Below are 19,429 nucleotides of genomic sequence, written 5' to 3'. Positions count from 1 at the left end.
CGCGGGCACCTGTGCCTGGTGAAGGTTCCAGACTCCCAGGAGGAAGCGGCACTCCGCAGGAGCCTCACTGGGCACAAACGTCTAGGGGCAGCGAGGCCGTCTGCTCCACGAGGGGGCTGGGGACCCTCCCGGCGCGCCCAGCCCAGGGCCAGCCTCGCGGGCGGGCGGGGGCCTGTTAACCCTTTGCTCCACAGCAGCTGGAAGGCAGCCCCCGGGATGTCAGGGAGAGACACTGAGAAGATGTTGCTCTAGAAACGCCAAGGTAAATGACTTTAGCTGCAGCTGGATCGAACAGACCTGCTCACCCGACACACTGACAAATGAGAGTATCAGCTCTGCCTCTTGAAGCTCTATGAAATGGCTTAAGAAATCGTTTCCTTTCCTGTTCATTAAGAAAAACCTGGACCGGGAAAGGCGGACAAAGTCTGAGCATCCAGACTGCCTCAGGAGTGAAAGGCAGCATCGGCTCTGACCTGTTCTCTATCCTTCCCTCAGGGACCCATGAAGGCTCCGGTGTTGGCGCCACTGAAATATCAGCGCATATTAAATGATTTCAGTGACGCAGACAAAAAGCTGGCAGGATGAGCACAGAGTGTAAAAGGGGCCTGGTGTCCATAGAGGGTCTCCAAGCGTTTGATTTGTTTTAAATTTCTTTTGTCTTTTAAAAAATTATTTATGGTGAGCATATAATACTTTTATCTTTTAAAATTCAGCTTAGAAGCTGAATGTCAGGTAGGCATTGAATTGTTTTTCCTGGGAAAATTCCTGAGAATAGCAGAGTCCCCCAGGTTCTCCATAGCATCAGGCCAAGGTGACTCAGGGCAAGAGTTTGCAAAGTGTCTTCTCACATCCTATGTCTTTTGAGGTTCATAAACCCCTGGGATGCCAGTGAGGGTGGGCACCTATACCTCCTGCCGAAGAGGCAATCCCAGTCGGGGGCGTTAAGTGACCGATGAGGGCCAGGCCCCAGGAAGAAGCGGGTCCACTCAGGTCTCCAACCTCCTCCAACAGCGTTCACCCGGCCCCCAGAAGTAACTGCGTTTAGGGCAATGGACGTTTAGGAAGCTCTCAGTGAGGGTCAGACATGGAGGGCCGTGGGCACGAGAGTCCCAGGGGACGTGGGCCGTTTCTCATCTCTTTCCGTAAGAGCTGGGTGAGTTTCGGAGGTGGGGCAGGGCTGGCAGCCCACCGGGAAGGCTGAGCGGCCACAGGGACGGCATCCCTGTCATCAGCCCAGTGCTTGTGTAGCCAGAGAACACCTTCCACTTTTGTGTTTGCTGAATCAGAGTTTCAGAAATCTTGAGGGTGTGAGATTGGAGAGAAGAGTGAGGGCTTGTGAAAAAGACACCAATGAGCCCTCAGAGGAGCTGTGCCAGGCAGTGGGACCGGGGGGTGGGGGGATTGGAGTGCGGGGCTGGCACCAACAGGCAGCGGGAGGCTGGAGCGCGGCGGCCAGCAGTGCCCTAGCTCTCGACTCTTAACAGCCGTTGACAGCAAAACCTAAAGGTAAAGCCCCAGCGTCAGGGGTCCCCTGCTGCATTAGCTTCCTAGGGCTGCTGTGACACATCCCCGCAAACTGAAATGTGTTCTCTGCTGGTTCTGGAGGCCAGACGTCCAAAGTCAAGGTGTGGGCAGGGCCGCACTCCTCTGAAGCCGGAGGAGGCTCCTTCCTGCCTCTCCAGCTTCTGCTGGTGGCTGGCGATCCTTGGCGTCCCTCGCCTTGTGGCTGCGTCCTTCCGATCTCATAGCCTCTGTTGTGTGTCTGTATCCGTGTCCAAATCTCCCTCTCCTTGTAAGGACACCCGTCATCGGATGGGGGCCTGCTGTGCCCAGGATGACCTTGTCTTACCTGGATCACACCTGCAGAGACCTATCATAAGGTCACATTCACGGGTACCAGGGGTCAGGACCAGAACATACAGTCTGGGGGGCACAGTGCAACCCACAACACCTGAGAGCACTGAGATCTACGTGGCAGGGGCCTGTTCCCCTGGCACCAGTGTTGGGAAGGCAGGCTGCAGCGAAGACACGTGGAGGTGGGCTGACCCCGCAGAGCCGCATGCAGTCCTGCCCTGAGCATCACGTCCTCGCAGACAACCCGCCTTCTGGCTTGGATTCCACGGTCGCCTCAGAGAAGAGGGTGAGGCCGTCCCGGCATGCGAGGACCGCTCAGCTTGGTGGAGGCCTTAAAAACTCCCTGAGATTCTGACTCCTGAGGCCCAGAGGAACGTGATCCGGCCCAATGGCCCTGCAGCACCTGGCACCTGTGTGCCAGGCAGCCCCGGTCTCCCTGCTCACCGTGGCCCGTGATGCCAGCGCCTCCCCGATCTGTGGTCCAGGCGGGGTGAGCAGCTGCTCAGGCCACACAGTGGAGGCCATTCCAGACGCCCTGCCCGCCGCTGCCGCCTCCAGGAAGGAGGCCAGGCCCTCGTCTCTGGGCCCGACGCAGAGTCTGCTCATAGCCCCTGCGTGGGGCTCCCAGGGTCCCGAGGGTGGGGTCAGGGGACTTCTCTCTTCTGGGAACCCAGAGCGGACTCCAGGAGGACAGTGCTGGCCGCCGCCCCGGCCCCCCGCCGCCCCCAACACTGAGGGAAACACGCCAGCCAGGCATGGGCCTGCCGACAGGTGGGGGCAACGAAGTGCTAGAGGCAGCTCCCCCAGAATCACAGAACTTCTGACTTCTGAGACCTTCCAGAGTTCAGGGGTCCTGCCCAGACTCCCGGGAGCCCACCCTCGGAGGTACCCCTATGTGCCCGTCCTCAGCTTGGAGGGTTCGGCAGGGGAGTGGGCAGCGCTTTGGGGAGATCAGAGCCTGGACGGGAGAGTCTGGGGTGCTAGACACCCCTTTGCTTCCCAGACCTCGGCGGGCAGAGTGCCCTCAGCCCGTGTGCAGCCCTGGAGGCACAGAGAGATGCGGGTGTGGGCAACGGGGGCAGCAGCGGGGGCGGGGCTCAGACAAGCGCAGGGCCCGGGTCGGGGTGCGCCAGCAAAGGTGTTGGTCCAGCCCATCCAGCTGCGGGCCCTGGGCCAGCTCCCTCCCCACCGGGGACCTGTACTCACGGCCTCCGCAGGACCAGCCAGACAGGACAGGCCGTGCAGTCCCTGACAGCAGAACGGACCGGGTCCCTGGGATCCCAAACACGAAGGGCGGGGCGACCTCTCACCTTGCCTTGCAGCTAAACTGCAGCTTCCCGCTAATAGGAAAACAGTCAGAGAGGGTTCAGTGCCTGCACCGCGGCGATCCCCGGGAGGAAGCTCCAGGCGTGCGCGTCCAGTCCAGCCTGAGTCTCGCCAAACTTTCCCGCAAACTCTCGTGCCCTGGGTTTCGACGACCCTCATCTCATGTTGGATTTTAAACTGACGTTAAAGTTGATGCTAAATGTATCCTCCGACTGACAGCAAAGCCTGGATTGACTTCTGTGATGTTTGTGAGGCCAGCGTGTGTCATCTCCTTAGCTCTGTAGGTGGGACATACAAATAGCTACTTCCTGGGCTTTGGGGTGTGAGAGGGTGGGGCACCCTGGGCGATCCTAGACCCCGGTTCTGCTGTGTTAAGAGCAATGTTTTAAAAATATATATAAATAAATAACAAATAAATTAATTTTAGAAAAGCAATGTTTTAAGTCCAAACGTCAGTGGGAAATACTCAGAAGGGTCTCCTTACTCCTTAGTAAACTCCGCGGCTGGCGCCCAGCCGCCCCTCTGGGGCACCGGCCGTGGGAGCCGGAGGGCACGTGGGGTGCCGCCTGGCCAAACCTCCCACCTCACGGGGCAGGCGCAAGGCTCCGGGGTCCTCTCTGGTTTGTCACGACTGTCACATTATGAAGGACACAGGGACCCATATGGGAAAGGGGCCGAGCCGCCCATGAGGCCCTGAGAATCACAGCACACAGAGCGGACACTCGAGAGCCCCAGGAGCGCTTGGTTTTTCTGCGACGGTGCTCTGCTGCTGTGGTCGACGTGTCATTCGTCACCACGTGGCCAGGGGCTCATCTGCCTGCTCGGCGCCTGGAGAACGGGGGTGACTTGCTGCCGCAAGTCGCCCGTCCACCCTCATCGCAGTGGAGCTGAAGCACGTGAGCCATACCTGTGGCAGTGCCCTGACACTGCTCAGTCCTGGTTCTCCAAGGCAGAGCTGGGCTCCTGGCCCCTCGCCACAGGCGCAGGCTTCCACACCACGACCTGGTGTCCTCACCCAGGGCACCCTGACCACAAGGAAGCAGCATTGTGCTGGGCCGGGGGTGGGTGGGGGAACAGCAGTTAATCGATGGTGTCCAGAGCCTGGCCCTTGTAGCACCTGCCAGGGCACCACTAAACAAATACCCAGGCACGTGATGCCTCAGCAGGGGCTGCTCGCTGGGACAGGCTCCCACTGACCTTCTCCCAGCAGAGACCCACCCCTACCACTCAGGTGGGGACCTGGCCGTGGCGCCTTGGGCCGGACGCCCTGAGGCAAAGCTGCAGTTCCCACCAGGCAGCCCTGGGGGTCCTGCCGCTCTGGCTGCGGCTGCGGGTTTCAGGCCGTCTGGGACCTGGCGGGCTGTCTGTGAAAATGGGAGCGGTGGGCCTCTGGCGGCTCCTCTGGCCCAGGATGTCAGGACAGGCTGGCTTTAGCCGTAGGTTTGAAACAGAGCATCCGTGGAGACTCCCAGCTGGTAGATAGGACGAGAAGCCCGTCGGTACCGGCACACAAGGTCACTGTCTGCCCGGAGGGCCAAGGGGACAGACGGCACCGCCTGCCTTCACGACACGCCTCTGGGGTGCGGCAGGTTGCAGACCCTCAGGCAAAAGCAGTCGTTTGTGCTTTTCACGTCAACTGTGGGAAACCAGAAGTGAAATTTCAAAACCAGGCTCAGTGTGTGGCAGGCATCAGCCTGTGGGTTCCACCACTGGCTGGGAGACTAAGACACTCCTGGGTCTACGGGCAGCTGGACCCAGGAAGCCCGCCGCGGGCAGGCACGGGAGCTGGTCTGCACTTCATTCCCAGGCCCCCACGGCTGCTGGTTCAAGGCCCCGCAGGGTGGCCCCGGGTGAGCCGGCTGGTCCTTCCGGAGCTACAAGACGCAGCTTCCGGGCGACGCTGTGCTGACCTTGGCCTCAAGACCAGGAACTGCCTAGCCCACCTGGCCAGGTGGCCCTTGTCTCCAGGGCTCTGGGAGACAGAGGTCGGTTACCTGCCGCGCTGCTCACTGGCGTCAATGGCTCGCGGCTCCCAATCTGCTCTCGGACTGAGGAGACGCCTCTCTGGATTGCAACACTCCCCTCTCGGTTACGTTGACACAGGACATCTTCCTGTTTTGGAACAGAGAACACACACCTCCCTCGTTTCCCTGGGCTGCCCCCACCCGTCCACCGGCCAGGCCGGGTCGGCCAACCCCGGGCCCAGGCTTCTCCTGCCCCGACGTGCCACGCTGGGCACCCCTCAGGGCTGCACGAAGTGGGGTCCTGCCCGAGGCCTACACAGACAGGGCGGCCCATGCAGCCTGTGGCGTGGCGGAAGGACGTCTGAGGAACTCCAGACAGGATGGCTCCCCGGACGGGAGGCTTGGCCACAGCTCTGAGAAAAGAGCCAGAGGGGCTGAGCAAAGAGAGGGACAAGCCTTCCAGGCAGAGGGAACAGCACGTGCAAAGGCACAGAGACATTTGTTAGACTGGAGCGAAGGCAGCAGTGTACCTGGCGGGAGGCCCCGATGATGCACTGGTCCAGGTGGTGCAGCTCTCAGGTGGGCGGAGGGCGGGCCGAGCAGGACTCTGGGCTCAGGGACTGAGGGAAGGAGCCCAGGGACCGTGTGGCTGCAGACAAGGTGGCCAGGGCAGGAGCAGAGTCGAGGGGTCTGTCCTGCGGACCGGGTGGTCCCCCCGCTGCCAGCAGGCAGGGGACCCCCAGGGTGGGCACAGCTGTGGGGCTGGCACCCCCTCCAGCAGGAGAAGGGTCCTCAGCTGTGGCAGGTCAGCACCAGGGCTGGGCAGGGCTGACACACCTGTGACTCCAGAGGCCCAGTGCCGCACAGGTGTTACCAGGCCAGTACCGGGCCCCAGCCACCATGGCCGGGCCAGACCTGAGGCTGCTGGCCCCAGCAGGGGTCTGCACGGGCCCCCCTCACACAGGCCTCCACCTCTGTGCCCAGGTCCCTGCAGCTCCTTCTGCCTAGCAGGCCCTCACCACCCCTCCCACCCTGGGGTGGGCCCGCCTCTCCCTTCTCCAAGGCCCAGCTCCGAAGCCCCCACGGACTTTGCCCAGCAGCCCCCCGGGGTTGTCCCCTCCTCCAGGCGCTCAGGCCCTTCAGGCGTCTCCTCTCAGCTCCCAGGAGGCTGTCGCAGACCCCAGGTCCTCTGCCCCACCCGCCGGCCGCCGGTAGGGGCTTCTGCTTCTCTTCTAGCTGACACTGCATCAGCTGGAGCTGCCAGACTGGGTCCTGGCCCAGAGGGATCGCTTGGTAAGGAAGATGTCGGGGCAGTGGGGAAAGAAGGGAAGGAAGGAGCGAGGGAGGGGGCGCCCGCTGGGCCTCCCCGTGCAGGACAGGGCCAGGCTAGCGGTGGCGTGGCAGGCCTGCCCTGGGCCAACAGGGACATGTCTGGCCCCCCTTCCCTGAGTTTCTTTCTGCCCACCACTCGGGGCCTGTCCCCTTTGCCTGTTCCTCCCAGATGGACAGGGCGCCCTGACCCAGCAGGGCTGTGAGGGTCTCCAGGTGCTCAGGCCATGCCCGTCCATCCTGGCTAAAGCTTGTGGAGTCCCTGCCACCCCAGGATGCCAGACGAACCCAGCCCAAGCAACGAGTGCTGAATGCAGGGCTCTGCCGAGCTGAGGGCAAGTCCCCATGGGGGAGGGTCATGTGCAGTCACTTGTCGACCACGGGGGCTCCGTGCAAGCCCGGACGCCCCCCTGGTTACTGAGGCCCAGGCGTCAGATCCCTAAACACAAAACGGGAAGTGCTGGCAAGCTCCAACCCGGCCCCTTGAGAGCTGTCAGAAGCAAGAGCTACTCAGAGAGCATCCGGTCCAGTGCCTCCCCGGCCTGGTCACCCACAACGCAGGGCTCCTTCGATGTGCCAGGACGCCAGCGGCTCTGCTGGGCTGCCGCCCTGGGCTGGGCCTGGCTCCTCCTGCAGGGAGTCTTGGTCGCATTTATTCGACCCACGTGCTGACTCAGAAGCTGCGGAGGCTCCCCAGTGAGCACCCCTCGGTTACGTGTGTGGAGACCAATCATCGGGGCCCTCAGGTGTAGACGGGCAGAGGAAATACTCCAAAAGGATCAAGAATGGACATGTCCTCAGTGTGTACATATGTGTGTTTATACACGTGGAGCATATATTTTCTGAAGTGAGTCTTTCCGGGAGCTAAGCCAGAATCAGCAAACTGTGGCCCTGGGCCAAATCTGGCCCACCGCTTCTTTTGTAAATAAAGTTTTATTAGCACACAGCCACACCCTTGTAACCGCCTTCTCACCACCACAGCAGGGCTGAGTAGTTTTAACACAGCCTGCAGGTCTGCCAAGTCTGAAATGTTGGCGCTCTAGTCACATAAGAAAAACGCTGGGGCCCCCTGAGCCCAGCCAGGCGTACCAGGCTGGGCATCCTTCGGGGACGGAGAGGGAGGGGTGGCTGGAGGGCAGAGGGCAGCTTGCCAAGATCTGTTTTTCACTGACTGGACTTTGTTGGCTCCTCCTCTCCCACCGAGGGTTCAACACCCCTGCTTCCAAGCCTTCACGTGCAGGACAAGCATTGATAACGGCCTGGTAACAACGACACACAGCAAAAGACAGCAGGTGGAGCAGAAACCCGTCAACCAGGCTCACCTCCTGGACGCCTCCGTGTCCTCCGGTGCCCATCGTCCAGTGCAGGGCCTGCTGGGAAATGCTCCGGGCACTGACCGCGGCCAGTGCGGCCCTGGGGCACAAGGCGGCAGGTTGGGTGAGGACCATGGCCTCCCACCCACTGCTGGTGGCCCCCCCAGAAGCCCTGAGTAAGCCCCTGTCCCTCCCCAGCCGGCTTCTGCTGGGGCCCGGCCCCTCTAACCTGACCCCCCGCGTCATGGCGGCTGGGGGGAGGCAGACAATAGGACACATGCACAAGGAGATGTTCCAGGTAGGCCACTGAGACACAGCGGTCAGTGCCCTGAGTGGCCTCCTCCCTGGGGTGGGAGTAGGGGAGGCGGTGACCTGCATGTCCACTGCCCCCAGATCATGGACGAGATCAAGCAAGGCATCCAGTACGTGTTCCAGACCCGGAACCCCCTCACGCTGGCCATCAGCGGCTCGGGGCACTGCGCACTGGAGGCCGCCCTGTTCAACCTCCTGGAGCCGGGGGACTCCTTCCTGGTCGGGGTCAACGGCATCTGGGGGCAGCGGGCCCAGGACATCGGGGAGCGCATCGGTAAGAGACGGTGTGGGCGTGGGGTGCGGCCCTTCTCTCCATCCTTCCCCAGAGGCCTCCCTCCTCCGGCACAAAGCCTGGAAGCCCCCCTCTCCAGGTACCAACCTCGGGCCCTGAGCACTTACCCCCCCTGGAGGCCCTTCACGCATCCCCCTGCCTGCCAGCCTGCTGTCTCCTCCAAGAGGGCGTCAGGATGCTCGAGGGGCCCCCATCCCCCTGGTCTCCCGGAGTTTGGGGAACAGCTATTTCCGGAGCCCGTGGTGGGGACGGCACTGCAGGGACTCCTCTGGTCTCAGCACGAACCCAGAGCATCCCCGCAGCTGTCTGAGGTCCCCAGGGGCCACCTCTACTCTGTCACAGGACAAGGTTTCAGAAGCTGACATCCCCCCCTCAAAATCTCAGAAACAGCTGTTTCTAGAGCTGCAAAATACGGACGTATGGACAGGGTGTCCAGTTCCAGAGTAAAATTTACTGAAGGAAGAGACAGAAGTCGAAAGCCCTAGGGTGCATTGGGTTTAATGATTTACCGCGGGTTTGGAAACATCACGGAACCCCTGCCTGGTCAGCTCCGCACATGGGCACACTCGGTCCAGGTTAATGGACAACCCCCGACAGCCCGAGGGCATCCTGACCCCTCACCGGGGCCCCTCCAGTGCACATGCCGGTTTTCAAGGGGAGCTCGGGTCAGGCAGGGTCCGGGACCCTGAGCGGACCTCGACCACCCTCCTGGCCTGGGAAGCCCCTCCCCTGCCTCCACCACACACCTCAGGCCCCTGAGGCTGGATGGTCCTAGGGCCTCCCTGCCTCCTGCATATGACACTGGGGGCCTGCTGTGCACGGGGGTGCAGGGCTTCAAGAGACAGAGCAGGACCAGGGCCTGCCTCCCTGGAGCCCCAAGGCCCCAGAGGGGGCAAAGCCTGCTCCCGCACCCCCTCAATCCTTCACCCAGTCATCCACCAAATGCATGGCCCCTCTGCAGCTACCCTCTGCTGGGAAGCGCCCATCTGCTCAGCCTGGCACAGATGCTTCCCTACTTCCCATGTGGAGAGGGCTGCAAAGGACCAGGGTGCCCCGGCCTGGCTGGGCTCAGGGAAGGTGGGCTGGGGAGGCGACAGTGGAGCTGAGGGACCCGCTCTCATCCACGGCACCCCGGAACCTGGGTTCACCGAGCACACTCCACCTTCCCCCTCCAGCAGCGGCTGGGGGCAGGCATGGGCGGCCCTCACAGGACCCACCTGCTCAGCCGGGCCTCTGTCCCCAGCACTGGCTCCCCCCAGCGTGCGGGGACTGCTCACCACTCACTCTGCCCCCAGGAGCCCGCGTACACCCCATGATCAAGGACCCTGGAGGCCACTTCACGCTGCGGGAGGTGGAGGAGGTACGGGGGGTGCGCCAGCCCGGGGAGGGGGCCGGTCAGCTGGTGGGGCAGGAGGGGTTGAGGGGCGTCCAGCTCCCACTGCCCAGATTTGCACTGTCCCTGGGGAGGGGGACAGACGGAGGCCCCTTCCCCGCACTGGGTCTGCCCATGGCTGTAACCTCTGTCCTCTCAGGCCCTGGCCCAGCACAAGCCCGTGCTGCTGTTCCTGACCCAGGGAGAGTCATCCAGTGGCGTGCTGCAGCCCCTCGATGGCTATGGGGAGCTCTGCCACAGGTGAGCCTGTCCCCTCAGGTGTCCGCACAGGTGAGCCTGTCCCCACCGGTGAGCCTGTCCCCTCAGGTGTCCACACAGGTGAGCCTGTCCCCTCAGGTGTCCGCACAGGTGAGCCTGTCCCCTCAGGTGGGCCTGTCCCCACAGGTGAGCCTGTCCCCTCAGGTGTCCACACAGGTGAGCCTGTCCCCACAGGTGAGCCTGTCCCCTCAGGTGTCCGCACAGGTGAGTCTGTCCACACAGGTGAGCCTGTCCCCTCAGGTGTCCGCACAGGTGAGCCTGTCCCCACAGGTGAGCCTGTCCCCTCAGGTGTCCGCACAGGTGAGCCTGTCCCCTCAGGTGTCCGCACAGGTGAGCCTGTCTCCTCAGGTGTCCACACACGTGAGCCTGTCCACACAGGTGATCCTGTCCCCTCAGGTGAGCCTGTCCGCACAGGTGAGCCTGTCCCCTCAGGTGAGCCTGTCCGCACAGGTGAGCCTGTCCGCACAGGTGATCCTGTCCCCTCAGGTGAGCCTGTCCGCACAGGTGAGCCTATCCCCACAGGTGAGTCTGTCCCCTCAGGTGAGCCTTCCACACAGGTGAGCCTGTCCCCTCAGGTAAGCCTGTCCCTCGGGGGAGCCTGTTCCAGGGTGGTAGTGCTGGGGGCAGAGCCAAGCACAGCTCAGACCCAGTCTGAGGACAGGGTGGGAGTGTGGTGGGCTGCTGGCCGGTCCCCCCAGCCTCTGCCGTGTGATGGTGGTGCAGGTCCTCGGGGGTCCTCCTGGCTCTGGGCCGAGGCTGGATGGACCCTCCCATCTGAGAGCAGGGTCAGGTGTCCCCCCAGTGCCACTGCCCTCCTGGCCCCATGACTAGGGAGGGCTCAAGCTGACCCTGCAGCCTTGGTGCCAGGGCCTGCCCCCCTTGCCCCGAGGTCCCAGAGCCCCAAAGCAGCACCGTCCTCCACTGCCTTCCGCCAGGTTCCCCCACCCCTGCATGGGCTGCCCAGGGCCTTGGGTGGGGTCGGGGGGATTCCCTCCTAGGACCAGCAGTCGTGCTCTGGACAGCTGACCACAGGGTGGGAGGAGAGAAGCTCCACTGACAGGCAGGGTCACCCCGGCAGGGCTGCCATCCTCCATGGGGGCCTCGGGCCCACTGGGCACAGCCCAGCCAGGACCACCTGCCGCCTGGGGTCTTGTCCAGTGAATCAAGCTCACAGATGTCACCTGGGCTATGACTCCCATAGGTCCGCGTGGAATACTCTTCGTGTGTTTTTTAAAGAAAATGTGGAGGTGGAGGAAAGTCAGAGGTTTCAGTTCAGGCTGTTCCTGGACTCTGTCCTCCCATGCTCTGGACTTCTGCCCTGTGGGCTGTCAGCAGAAGAGATGCAGCCTTGTGCTAGGCTGGTCCCTGGACCCCACACGGCCCTTGGGCCTGAGCAGTCAGAGCACCCAGCCAGCCCCCAGGACACAGACTGCCTGGCTGGCCTCACGAGTACCTGGGTCCGGCCACCTGGGGCCCCCAGGGTGACTCGCTGTGCCGGGGGCTCACCCAGGTTCAGACACAGAGCTGGTCCCGGGGGGCTGTGGGAGGTGGGAGGCTCCCCTGCTTCCCCGGTGGCCCTTCTAAAGGCTCTTAAGGCCCCTCCAGAAACCCCACCCCGGGGCAGAGTCTGACGCCCCTCCTGCTCTCTGCTGCCCCTCCCCCCAGGTACCAGTGCCTGCTGCTGGTGGACTCGGTGGCATCCCTGGGCGGGGTCCCCATCTACATGGACCAGCAGGGTAAGGGAGTGCCCCCCGCCCAGCCACCCACCGGTGGCCCGAAGCGTCAGAAGCCCTGGCTGGGGGTGTGCTGTGCCAGGGCCTGCGGGTCCGTCGGCTGCATACAGATTAGGCGCTGGTCTCCACAAGGCGTGGGAGAGCCGCCAGCTCCTCACGGGGCAGGACACGCTCCAGAGACTGGCCACACCCCGTGTTTCTGCTGGGCCGTCGGGCCGGGACCGGGCGGCAGGCGGGAGGAAGGGACCCTCCAGGGGAGGCATTTGGAGAGGCACCCAGGGCCTTGGAGGAGGTGTGGGGGCAGTGCCAGGGCCCCTGCCAATCAGGGCGGAGACCCCCCTAACACCTGTCACACGCCGGGAGCACCGCTGACATTGTCACCTGCAGGCCAGCCCAGGGAAGCTTTCCAGGCCCAGCATCTCCTCAGGGAGGAAAGCCCGGCTCCACTCTGGGTGGTGCTGCGTCCACGGCCGCCCGGCCCACTTGGCCTGGTCCGCTTCTGCCTCTGCAGAGGGCTCTGCTCCGCGGGATCCAGTGCTGAAGGGGGAGCCTTCTGGGCTGACCCCAAACCACTGCTCTGAAAGGACAGGCACACAGAGGGGCCCTGGGGATGGGAGCAGGCGGGCAGTGCTGTCCCCGGGATGCCCACCCTGGGCCTCCAGGCTGGCCGCCCCCGCCGTGGAGGGAGAAGCCAGGCAAGGAGGCTCCAGCCTGAGGCCCAGGCCGCGGAGCAGCAGGGCCAGGCTCAGGACCTCTGGCCTTCACTGCCCCCCACCGGCCTCCACGGGACCCTGTGGGTCAGCAGACGTCAACCTAATGTCAGCAAGGTCGCTCGTGTTGCTGGTCCTGAGTATTCATCGCTTGTGTGAACCCCCACTTCACCCCTTTCCTCTCGGGAGAACGTTGGGTCCGCCCAGTTTTAGGCTTTAGGAATGAACTGTAAAGAACATTCCGGGTCCACCCGTCCGTGCACCTGGGCACGCAGTTGCCTCGGGTCCCCACCCTCAGGGAGTCAGAGACGGTGCAGGGCTTGGATCTGAATCCTGGTCCTTCGTCCTCCCGGCTTTGGGCTTGACCACCGCCCTCTGCTGCTGCCCCATAATTTGAAACTCCCCTCAGGCTGTGTGGGAGCCCAGGGGACGGGCACTGCAAGATGTGAAGGAAAAACCCGTTTGCTGCTCCACCCTCCGCTGCCCCCCACTCTCTCCCAGCGCTTGACCCCAGACGTGTGGGTTTTCCACACCAGGCAGATGCTAACGGGTGCCCTCCAGTTAGCTCAGCCCACCTGCAATAGCGTCGGACCCCACAGGGTAAGGGTCTAGTCCTCCAACACTGTCCCTCCCATTTCCGACACCAGTTGCATGGTGGGTCCCAGGTTCCTGCAACGTCTGCTGGACTCTCAGGACCTGGGCTGGGCAGCCCCCCCGTGACCCCTCCCCCCCGTGGGGCTCGGCCCCTGAGCATGCGTCCCTCCCCTCCACAGGCATCGATGTCTTATACTCGGGCTCCCAGAAGGTCCTGAACGCCCCTGCAGGCACTTCGCTCATCTCCTTCAGCGACAAGGCCAAGTGAGTGTGCCCCGCCCCCAGCCAGGGCTGGACGGCAGCAAGGCCAGGTGGCCCCGAGGAGGGAGGGACAGAGCAAGGGAAGGGACGGCTCCTCGGGCCGTGCTCTGCAATGCTCCCCCCAGTGACAGGCGCACACCCTCGAGGCAGAGGCACAGCTGGGCCCCAGGGGCCTGAATACAGACACGGGGGTCCTGGGGGCCCCACCCATCTGGCTCACTTCTGAGCAACGGGGGGCTGGGGGCATTCAGGCTGATTCTCCTCCCCAGAAATAAGATCTACACTCGGAAGACCAAGCCCTTCTCCTTCTACCTGGACATCAAGTGGCTGGCCAACTTCTGGGGCTGTGACGACAAGCCCAGGCTGTGAGAGAGGGGGCGGGGCTGGGCGGGGAGGAAAGGGGGTGTGTGGGTGGGGGGAGGGAAGTGCTAAGCCCAGGATGTGAGAGAGGGGGCGGGGCTGGGCAGGGAGGAAAGGGGGTGGGTGGGTGGGGGAGGGAGGTGCTAAGGGGTGGGAGCCTCCACCCTCATGCCCTCACACCCCAGCTGGAGCCCAGTGCCAGGCCTTCAATGCCCCCAGCGGGGTCCCCCCCATTCCTCCCAGGCCCCCCAGGCATGGTCCCCACCCCACTTTCCATGGGCCCTCTCCTCCCAGAAGTCCCAGCGCATCTGCAGGCACTTTGGACCTGGCCTGACACATCTTCCCAATCCTGGGCCTTGCTTTACCCATCTCTCAGAGGGAGTGGGGGGCAGGGGGCTCTCTGTGAGGTGGCTTTGACCCTAACCCGAGGCCCCTTACGTGACACACGTAGACAGGGACACCAGGAACTGCGCCCTATGCAGCGGGCCCAGCGGGGCACTGGGGCCACAGGTGGGAGCCAGTGCCTGGTCTCCAGCCCAGTCAGCCTCTCCCCTCAGCCCGGCCAGTGCCCTGCTCTGAGCCAGGCTCTCCCCACATCTGGCTGCAGGTCTGTAGCCCCCAAGCTGGACCGCGCTCCCCTGGGTGGGGGCCGACCCCTCGTCAGAGAGCCTGGGCCAGCTGGGGCTGGGAGAGACACAGTCACTGCCCTGGCCCCGCCCAGTGACCTGGCCACCCGCTCCTGTCTTCCAGATACCATCACACCACCCCCGTCGTCAGCCTGTACAGCCTGAGAGAGAGCCTGGCCCATCTAGCAGAGCAGGTGAGCAGAGGGGCAGCGGAGCAGCGTGGAGCGGGGACCCGGCAGGTGCTGAGGCTGGCGAACCGCTGGGTGGCCCCCACCCCGAGATTCCCTGATTGGGGGCAGGGGGCGAGAGGGATGCTAAGACTCGGTTGGTTTGCTGAGGGGCCCGCAGGAAGGAAGAGGTGCTGGGGGCCTTGCTAGAGAGTAGCCCTGAGTGGGGAGGGGGATAGGCTCTGGGCAGGCATGGGGGGGGCGCGGGGGGTGGCGAGCCGGCTGCCAGCTGAGGGTAGAGGCCCCAGAGGATAGAGCCCTGAGGGCAGATGCGGCGAAAGGGCAGGTGTGGACCCCCTTCCAGGCCCTAGGTTCTTAGTGAAGCGCTCAGCGCGGGCCTGGCTGAGCACAGGGCCCAGGTGGGAGGAAGAGAGGGCGGGCGGCCAAGAAGTGGAGCCAGAGGGCGGGGGGGGGAGTGAGACCACCGTCAGGAGGCTTGGCTGTGCCCTCGGCCACTACCCGCTCCCGGGTGTGGGCAGGAGCCACGTGGGGACAGCTGGGTGTGACCACGACCAGGGTGGTGCCTTGGCCCAGTGCAAGGTCCACACTCTCGGGACCCAGGAGGCCAAGTCTGGCCCAAGCCAGGAAACACAGCCCCAGGACGGCCCCCAGGGGCCCTGCCAGCTGCCGGTCCAGAGGCCGGGAGAGACCTGGGCCAAGACCTGCCTCCAGCAAGGCTGCAGTGCTGCGCCGGCCACGTCTGCCCCCTGCGTCCACCCACGTCGCCACCGGCCCAGGGCTGGGCTAGTGTCCCATGGACTGGGTGGGACATGGTAGTGTCCCATGGGCTGGGCTAGACTCGAGGTGTCCCGTGGGCTGGGTGGTCACCTGTGCAGCCGGGAGAGAGGCCGGGAGCTGACGCTTGCAGGGCAGGGGACTGGGCCACGGCTGGGAGCTGTGCCGCCGGAGAGGCTGGACCCCCGTGGAGTAGGGACTGTGGGCTCAGCGGCTGGGAGGGCAGGAGGCAGCGTGCAGCCCAGAAGCCTTTCTGCCCCCAGGCAGCCCCCCACCTCTGGCCAGGTCGTCCTCACCCCTCCCAGGGGCCTGGAGGATCCAACAACCGGCTGGGCTGCCACGTCCCCCTCCCAGACCCAGACTATTTCCACCTCCCTGAGGTAGCCCGGGCCCGGCCCCTGGGGCAGAGTCAGGGCCCTGAACCTGGGGCTCCAGGGGGCTCCCGAGGCGCTCAGGGTCCAGGCCAAGAGAGGAGCCCCTCCCCCGGCCAAAGTTGCCCCCCCCCGGTGGATGCCAGCCCGTTTCTCCCTCTCTGCCCACCGAGGAGGGCCCCCAGCCCACCCTGCCCACCCCACTGCCCTCTCCCCACCCAGGGCCTGGAGAAGAGCTGGCAGCAGCACCGCGAGGCCTCAGAGTACCTGCACGGGCGCCTGCAGGGGCTGGGCCTACAGCTCTTCGTGAAGGATCCGGTGAGGAGGGCGGGGGCAGAGGGCATCACATGGCAGTGGGGGGAGGGCGAGCTCCTGTCCAGCCCCCTTTATGGATATGCAGTTCTGGTGGGGGCAGGGGCGGTCCTGGGGATGGGGGCACAGTCCCCGTCATGGTCACGGTTTCCTGGCCTCCGGATCTCAGGACATTTAGTTGGATGCCTCCACTTCCCCCAGAGCCTCTCCGTCTGGAGTAGTTATGGGTGCTCCCTGAGCTGGAGGACGCCCATCGGCCTCCAGAACGCCAGCCAGACACCATCCTGGAGGGGCTGGGGGTAGGGGGTCAGCTGAATAAGCCAGCGTGTGGCCTGTCAGAGAACAGACACACAGAGGGGTCCCTGGAGGCTGGAAGCCCTGCTCTGAGCACCAGCCGGTAGGCGTGGCTCCTGGGGCGGTGGTGACCTCGCTCTCCTGGGGAGAGCGTCCCCCACATGCACCCCTGCCCGCCCCTTTGGAGCCTGCGGCCAGGGCTGGCCAGGCCAGGGCAGGTGGAGCTGGCTGTGATGGCACGAGGTGGCTGAGCCCGGCCTGTCCTGCAGGCGATCCGTCTGCCCACCGTCACCACCGTGGCCGCACCTGCGGGCTACGACTGGAGAGACCTCGTCAGCTACGTCATGGACCACTTCAGCATCGAGATCACGGGCGGCCTCGGGCCCTCGGTGGGGAAGGTGAGGGGGGCCTTCTGTGCTGAGTGTACCACATGCAGGCCGAGGTCAGCAGTCGTCTGCGGACCCGGGACAGCAGGGCGTCAGGAAGGGAGCACCTTCTCTGAACCCCGGGGGCTGTACGGGGAGTGACCTAGGCCACGTGTACCCTCCCACCCACTTCCTCCCGCACAGGGGGACACCAGCTGGCTCTGCCCTGGCCTCAGTCACAGCCAGGCAGGACCCCAGACAGAGGCTGACATCTGCGCCCCGCCCCCGCCCTAGGTGCTGCGGATCGGCCTGCTGGGCTGTAACGCCTCCCGGGAGAACGTGGACCGAGTGATTGGGGCCCTGCAGGAGGCCCTGCAGCGCTGCCCCCGGAGCAAGCTGTGACCCGGCTGCCTGTCCCATGCTCACGCAGTGACTGGGGGTGGGAGCCCAGGGGCAAACAGACTCTGCCGGGGGACAGGGACAGGACAGCTGCTGACCCAGCCCGGGTGAAGGGGGGAGGGGCAGGGCCGGGCAGGGGCCCGACCCCTCCGAGTGGAGCTTCCTGGATGTGGGCTGTTTGGACCCTCAGCGCCTCCCCAGCGAGCGGCCGTCCCCATAGGTCACTGGCCTGGGAATGTTCAATAAAGAAGCCGCTGGTCATCTGTCCTCACTGTGTGGGGCCGGGCTGCGGAGGAGTCTGGCAGGAAGACCCCCCGCTCCCTGACTGCACCTCTGTTGCGGGGAGCTCAGGGAGCGGATCCTCGCCCGGGCCTCCCCAGGGCTGGAGGATGGGGTGTGTGACCGTCAGCTGGGCCGGGCGCCCTGACACTGCACACCCTGGGCCCAGACCTTGAACCTGCAAAACACATCCTCACGTACGACCTCCACGGAAGGCCCGCAGGGTGGCGGGACTAGGGCACCAAGATGTCCAAGGGCAAACAGCCAGGACTCGAGCCCTGGAGACTCAAGGGCACACCGCAGGCACGCAAGCCACTGCAGGCGCGGAGCGTCTGGGAGTTCGCAGCCCTGGGGCCACTCTGCAGCCCCCAGCCCCTCCCCCTCCTCTGCCTGGCTCCCCCGACCCCTGTCCCTTCGCTCCTGCCCCTCACTGGCTTCTGCCTATGCCAGGCTCCCTCGCCTCTCCTTCCTGGGAAGGGTCAGGCCAGGCCAGAGCAGCGTGTGCTGCAGCCACAGCCACGTCCACACGTCCAGGTCCTCACGTCCACACGTCCAGGTCCTCACGCAGAACCTCTAGGATGCACGCCATTGCTCCCTCTGGTCGAGATGAGCACCCACCCCATGCAGCCCTGTGTCTCTGTGGAGGGCTGGGGCTGGCCTGGCTCCAGCCCGTTGCTCACCCAGCTGGGCGCTGGACACAGCTCTGGGCATGGGGTGGGGCTCTGAGCAGACCCGAGGCCCGCTGCCCCGTGGTGCTCACAGCCACTGGGAGAGATGGCACTGATAGGGCGACCCAGACACTCTCACAGGGTAGCTGTGATCAGCGCAGGAGCTGAGAGGCCAGAGGGTCTGCAATCCCACTTTTAAGGTCCTACTTGCTCCTGTGTTTCTTTTATGGTCTGTGCTGTTTGGATCCTCCCTAGGAAACCTCTGCCTCCCTTGAGGTCCCGAGGATCTGTTCCCGTGTTTTCCTCTAGAAACTTTGTGGTGTCAGGTTTAATGCTGAGGTTTATGACCCACCTCACGTTGACTTTGTCCGTGGAGGCGAGAAGGGGGCGAGGTTCATTTTTATCCAGGCTGATACCCAGTCTTTGCCATGTTTGTTAAATAGCCCTTCCTTCCCATCTAGTTGACGCGGCCCCTTTGCCAGCTGACCATGGGTGCAGGCCTCCTTCCGCCTCTGTTCCCGTTCGTTGCTCAATTTATCCGCCCTTATGTCCACACCACACCGTCTTAAGTACATCATCTTTATAGAGAGTTTTGAAATCACGTAGTGCGCATCCTCCAGTTTCATTCTCCCTTTTAAAGATTGTATTTCCTATCCTAGATCTTTTGAATTTGCATACAAATTTTAGTCATCTTGTCTATTTCCTCAGAATAGCTTACTGGAATTTTGGTGGGAATTGCACTAAATCTATACATCAAGTTAAGGACAATGGAAACTATTAAAATATTACAAATTCTTGTTCATGAACATTAATTTAGGTCTTTTAAAATTAAACTTAGCCGTGTTTCCAGTTTTCAGTGTAGAGGTCTTACGCATCTTTTATGTGATGTATTCCCAGGTGTCTGGGGTTTTGTTTTATGTATAAATTTATTAATTTTTGGCGGCATTGGGTCCTCGCTGCTGCGCGTGGGCTTTCCCCAACTGCCCATGAAGGGGGGCTACTCCTCATCGTGGTGCGCGGGCCTCTCACTGTTGTGGCCTCTCCCGTTGCGGAGCACAGGCTCCGGAGGCGCAGGCTCGGCAGCCATGGCTCACGGGCCCAGCCGCTCCACAGCATGTGGGATCTTCCCGGACCGGGGCACGAACCCGTGTCCCCTGCATCGGCAGGCAGACTCTCAACCACTGCGCCACCAGGGAAGCCCTGTAAATGGTATTTTTAAATTTTCATTTCCAATAGTGATTCTTAATATATAGATTTATAGCTAACTCTTCTCTATAAGCAAACCTAGTAGTTTCTTTGTAGAGTCCTTGCGAATTTCTATGCAATCAAGTCGTCTATGAATAACAACATTTTCACTCCTTCTTTTCCAGTGTTCATATCTTTTCATCATTTTTTCCTGCCTCGTGGCACAGGTGAGGACCCTGTACCAGGTGGCTCCCGATGGGCAGCTTGGA

The 19,429-nt window shown here is 63.3% G+C and overlaps 1 protein-coding gene and 1 long non-coding RNA gene across 2 annotated transcripts; one reads left to right on the top strand and one right to left on the bottom strand.

The window, feature by feature from the left end:
• Positions 1-3,637: 3,637 nt before the first annotated feature.
• On the bottom strand, positions 3,638-5,871 carry LOC309825298. Its single transcript, XR_014297016.1, has 3 exons — positions 5,675-5,871; positions 5,175-5,292; positions 3,638-4,816 (listed from the first exon to the last, which is right to left on the bottom strand). It is a non-coding gene; the product is annotated as an uncharacterized lncRNA (long non-coding RNA).
• A 1,835-nt stretch (positions 5,872-7,706) lies between these two features.
• On the top strand, positions 7,707-17,295 carry AGXT (alanine--glyoxylate aminotransferase). Its single transcript, XM_082657648.1, has 11 exons — positions 7,707-8,084; positions 8,180-8,372; positions 9,686-9,750; positions 9,923-10,023; positions 11,707-11,777; positions 13,258-13,342; positions 13,609-13,704; positions 14,450-14,519; positions 15,881-15,976; positions 16,534-16,662; positions 16,924-17,295. The coding sequence occupies exons 1-11, from the start codon at positions 7,854-7,856 to the stop codon at positions 17,029-17,031; spliced, it is 1,245 nt and encodes a 414-aa protein (XP_082513774.1). The 5' UTR covers positions 7,707-7,853; the 3' UTR covers positions 17,032-17,295.
• Positions 17,296-19,429: the final 2,134 nt, after the last annotated feature.

Source organism: Grampus griseus (genome assembly GCF_964374135.1).
Source record: "Grampus griseus genome assembly, chromosome: 7".
Classification (NCBI taxonomy): domain Eukaryota; kingdom Metazoa; phylum Chordata; class Mammalia; order Artiodactyla; family Delphinidae; genus Grampus; species Grampus griseus.
The sequence above is the reverse complement of the archived record's forward strand: the minus strand, read 5'-3'. Positions and strand labels throughout refer to the sequence as shown.